This window comes from Cebus imitator, unplaced genomic scaffold (genome assembly GCF_001604975.1).
Source record: "Cebus imitator isolate Cc_AM_T3 unplaced genomic scaffold, Cebus_imitator-1.0 Scaffold1015, whole genome shotgun sequence".
Taxonomy (NCBI): Eukaryota; Metazoa; Chordata; class Mammalia; order Primates; family Cebidae; genus Cebus; species Cebus imitator.
The window spans coordinates 82,313-87,285 of record NW_016108330.1 but is presented as its reverse complement, the minus strand read 5'-3'; the positions used below and the strand labels follow the sequence as shown (position 1 = coordinate 87,285).

At 46.2% G+C, this 4,973-nt stretch overlaps 1 protein-coding gene across 1 annotated transcript in view; it reads left to right on the top strand.

Annotated features, from left to right (window-relative positions):
• Positions 1 to 4,341, top strand: part of LOC108298613 (ras-specific guanine nucleotide-releasing factor 1) — a 46,599-nt gene extending 42,258 nt beyond the window's left edge. Inside the window, exon 13 of the mRNA XM_017521262.2 lies at positions 3,036 to 4,341. Within this exon, the coding sequence (XP_017376751.1) occupies positions 3,036 to 3,128 (93 nt within the window). The 3' untranslated portion in view covers positions 3,129 to 4,341. The remainder of the gene's footprint in view (positions 1 to 3,035) is intronic.
• Positions 4,342 to 4,973: the final 632 nt, after the last annotated feature.

The window sequence follows — 4,973 nt, the reverse complement described above, 5'->3', positions numbered from 1 at the left end:
AAAAAAAAAAAAAAACCTGAAACCATATCCAGTATATCTTCCATACCCAACAATAGGGGATGAGGTCAGTAAATACAGTGCAGCAAGGTGGCGCAGGCTTACAGCCACTAGAAAGTGTGACTTTGGAGATATCGTTATGGACATTTTCCCTAATAGCATAAGTGAAAGCATATCAAGTGCTATCCATTCCATACGTACAATGATGGAAAAGTCATTTTGTATTTTAAGAACTAGACAATCATACGAAAAATGAAAGCAGTTATTTTAGAGTGGTAAGATTATGAACTTCTTTCTCCAAAAATGTATTTTATATTGTCACGTCTTTTCTTCTACAATAAAAAATATTAAGACAAAAGTATCTACATAACTCAGCAGTATTTGAGGGGCTGTGTTTGTGTGTTCATCAGCCTGGGAGCCACAGTTCATGTATTACACAGGGCTCAACCAGAAGGCATCATGACCACATTGAGTGCTGGAAAGTCTCAGAAGTTACCAACAAAATTTCAGGGTTTTCTTTCATCTCCTGCTTTTGTCTCCTTAAACTTTCCCTCAAGCTCTGATGCACACTACAAACAAATATTACCAGCCAGGCGCAGTGGCTCATGCCTGTAATCCCAGCACTTTGGGAGACAAGGCGGGCGGATCGTCTAAAGTCAATTCAAGATCAGTCCGGCCAACATGGTGAAACCCCATCTCTATCAATAATACAAAAGACCAGGCATGGTGGCACGCACCTGTAATCCCAGCTACTCTGGAGGCTGAGGCAGGAGAATTGCTCGACCTCAGGAGGCAGTGGTTGCAGTGAGCCAAGATTGCACCACTGCTCTCCAACCCCGGGTAACAAGAGTGAAACTCTACCGATAGATGATTGATAGATAGATAGATAGATAGATAGATAGATAGATAGATAGATAGATAGATCTTGAGACTTCTTCCATTAACAGCTTTGCAATGGTGGTATATGCTGCCAGTCTCCCTCAAAGGTACTATGTCTTAGGAAAATTAGCCTGACTTAGCCAACTCAGGTCAGGAGTTCGACACCAGCCCGTCCAACATGACAAAACCCAGTCTCTACTAAAGTTGTTCTTGCACATGCTCACTATGGAGGAAACTAATCAGTTAGTTGATCCCCAGAAGGCTTAGGAGGTAGAGATTCATGTGTTCTAGCAAGGACTGTTCACATGATGCTATTATCTAGGTATAAAAGTCTATTTCACACAGTCATAAAATTGCCATTTCTTTATCAATGGGTGTAGGTCAAACCCGACTGTGATATCTAAAAAGTCATCTTCCCAGAAGTCATGGGTATCAGCTGCTAATCAGACATAGTAATCACTATCTGTGACTATTAATGAGCATAGCAGAGAGCTGGTTCCATCCTTTACAGTAGCAGAGTCAATCGGCCAAGACAAAAGCAGCAGCCTGGATTTTTCTCATGCAGCTATCAGAAGATTCTCAAACATCATAAGAAAATTTGGCCAGGCGCAGTGGCCTGCACCTATAATCCCAGCACTTGGGGAGGCCGAGGCAGGCAGATCACTTGAAGGGCAGGACTTCAAGACCAGCCTGGCCAACATGGCAAAACCCTGTGTCTACTAAAAATACAAAAATTAGCCAGGCGTGGTGGTGCACGCCTGTGATCCCAGCTATCCAGGAGGCTGAGGCAGGAGAATCGCCTGAACCCGGGAGGAAGAAGTTGCATTGAGTCCGGATTGCACCACTGCACTCCAGACTGGGCGACAGAGCAAGAGGCTGTCTCAAACAGAAAAGAAAATTTTGTTCTTTCTGTTCTGGATGCATGTATGGAGGGGAAATGTGCCTTCAGTTGCAAACAACTGACAAATAAATAAGTCTTAGAAAGATAGTGTTTGGAGCAGGGGCTGCCTGGGAGGTTAGAGCTCGAATCTCTCACGGCAGTTAATGTGCAGGCATTCAGCAAATGCTTCAGAGCAGGAGTGGGGGTGGGGAGAGAGAAGAGAGGATGGCCTAACTCATGGGAGTGCATCTTTCTCCCCAGGGTGAGCCCCGTGCGGCCAGAAAAAGGGAGGCTCTTCTCACATGCAGCCTCCATTTCCACTCGCCTCTCTTAGAGTAAATCTCCCACAGTATTGTGTAATCCTAGTGTTTAAATATATTTTGTCCCAATATTTTATTATAAAACTTTTTATTTTTTATTTTATCTTATTTTATTTTGAGAGGAGTCTCACTCTGTCACCCAGGCTGGACCGCAATGGCACAGTCTCAGCTCTCTGCAACCTCTGCCTCCTGGGTTCCAGTGATTCTCCTGCCTCAGCCTCCCAAGGAGCTGGGATTACAGGTGCCTGCCACCATGCCTGGCTAATTTTTGTATTTTTAGTAGAGACCAGGTTTCACCATGTTGGCCAGGCCAACAGGAGTGAGCCATCACGCCCGGCCTATTTTATTTTATTTTTAAGACAATGTCTGTACCCAAGCTGGGGTATAGTGGTGTGAACAGAGCTCACTGCAGCCTTGACCTCCTGGGCTCAAGTGATCCTCCTGCCTCAGCCTCCCATGTAACTGGAACCACAGGTGCAAAACACAATACCCAGCTACTTTTTATATTTTTTGTAGAAACAAGGTCTTACTTTGTTGCCCAAGCTGGTTTCAAACTCCTGGGCTCAAGCGATCCTCCTGTCTCAGCCTCCCAAAGTGCAGGGATTCGAGGCACAAGTCACCATGCCCAGCCTCACGAAACTTTTCAAACATACGGAAACACTGACAGAATTGTCAACACATACATCCGCCACCTAGTTTCTAAAATTGACTTTTTTTACTTTTGCACCAACCTTGACATTATGATGATATTAAATAATAATCCTAAGACAATACTTCCATCAACTACTTAAAACTTATGTCACGATGGAACACTACCAAATGCTTTTTGGCCTCATGTGCCCACCTGACTCTCCCCAGTAAGAGTCTGGGGTCCTAGGGGAAAAAGGACGTCCACAGTCAGTATTAGAGAGGTCCTACAGCACTCCCATCCCCTTTTCTCATTTTTTTTCTTTTCTCAGGTAACGCAGTATTTACTGGACCAATCTTTTGTAATGGATGAAGAAAGCCTCTACGAGTCTTCCCTCCGAATAGAACCAAAACTCCCCACCTGAAGCTGTGCCCAGCCCAGACCCAGCTGCTCCCGGGGACACGTGCTAGATGATACTGTACATATTCGTTTGGTTTCACTGGATTTTCTTCTTCAGTATGTGCTTCTCCAAGAATACAAATCGTCCTTGTTCTTAGATTCCTGTAGAGCCGGAATATGAATTTCTGCACCGTTTTGGACTTTGAGCACCCGTCCCTCCCGTCTCCTGCAGTGCTCTCGGTCCTTCTTCCCTAGACTCCTCACTCTTCTAAGAGGGGAAACGGCACCCTTGCATACAAGAATCTTAGACTCCAGTCCTGCTTCCGTCCCTCCCCAGCCCAGGCTCCTGGGTTGAGGTGGCCACCCAGGCATCCTCCCAGCATGTTCCATGTAGTTGTTATAACTGGGTGGGGGGGTGGGGGCGGCGGGAGGGGGAAACCATATCCTGAAGTCCAGCCATTGACAAATCTTCCCGCTGATGGTGATGTCAATTTCCAAAGCAGCTTCTCCAGCCAAAATTGCAGGTCTCAAAAAGCCCCTCTGTCTCCCAGTAACCTGGACGGAAGGGAGTCCTCTCTGCTCAGAACCACGCCCCCCGTACCAATGCTGCCATCTCCTTCAGGCCCCACGTTGCTCCTCGCTGTAGGATTAACACCAGATAGCATGAATAGCAGTCTCAATACAACTGGACGAGGCCCCAGAACTTCCCGAGGAAACGGAGTCACAAACACCAAGCCACGTCGACTTTGGCTGACCATTGGCCCAGCATTCACTGGAAGTCGGGAACACAAAAACGTCACTTTTCCTCTTTAAGCCGCCTAACGGTCACTACAAGCTTACGTGGAGATGCTCTAAGTCTGTATACCTTGTGATAATTAGTACCACACTGTAGAATTAGGAGATCAATTACCAAGTGTTTTTATTGCATATACTGTAGTCCTGTCTAAATGCCTTCTAGCAGGAATATAGTAATGTAGTGCTTATTCTGTGAATATTACCATGTATTTTTTACATTGTACATTATAGAAAACACAGGTTAACTCCGAAGTGGCAGGCATGTTCCACTACAACAGACAGACAGCTTTTGCTGTAAGCAATACCCAGTGGTATGAGAATTCTATTTCAAGTCCTAAAATATTTCAACTTACAGCTTGTTTGGAAAAAAAATTTCCATTTTTGTAAAAATACATGTTTCCTGATTACCTCTTGCTAATAAATCTATTCTATCTCAGGGTGAACAGCCAGTTTTGATGGGTTTCATTTGTTCACTCAAGAAACATTTGATGAGCACTTGCCTCTTACCCAGCCGGAACACCACTCTCAGTCACAGGCATGAGGCCCACTGCAGGGCACAACCCACCCCAGAGCTCCCGAGGCCACCACCGTGGGACCCGCAGCCAGCTGGCTCCGTAACTGCCTTTCAGTTTCCTCTGGGCGTTTTCATCTAGCCCTACCCTGTGCTGGGACCTGAGGGTGATTGCAAGTGGAGAAAGAAGGGATCTCCAGGGGGAAGGTTCTAGATCCTTCTGACTGCCATCTGGTTTTGACTGCCAGCTTTACCTGCTTCCTGAGCTCAGCCAAGGCTGTACATTGGTTTGACATATATAGGTGGGACATCTTGAGGGGGTGCTGTGCACCAGTCATAGGTGAACTCAATGATTTTCTGGGCCAGGTGCAGTGGCTCACGCCTGTAATGCCAGCACTTTGGGAGGCCGAGGCGGACGGATCGCCTGAGCTCAGGAGTTCAAGACCAGCCTGGGCAACACGGCAAAACCCTGTCTCTCTAAAAATACAAAAAATTATCCGGGTGTGGTGGTGCACACCTGTAATCCCAGCTACTCAGGAGGCTGAGGCACAAGAATTGCTTGAA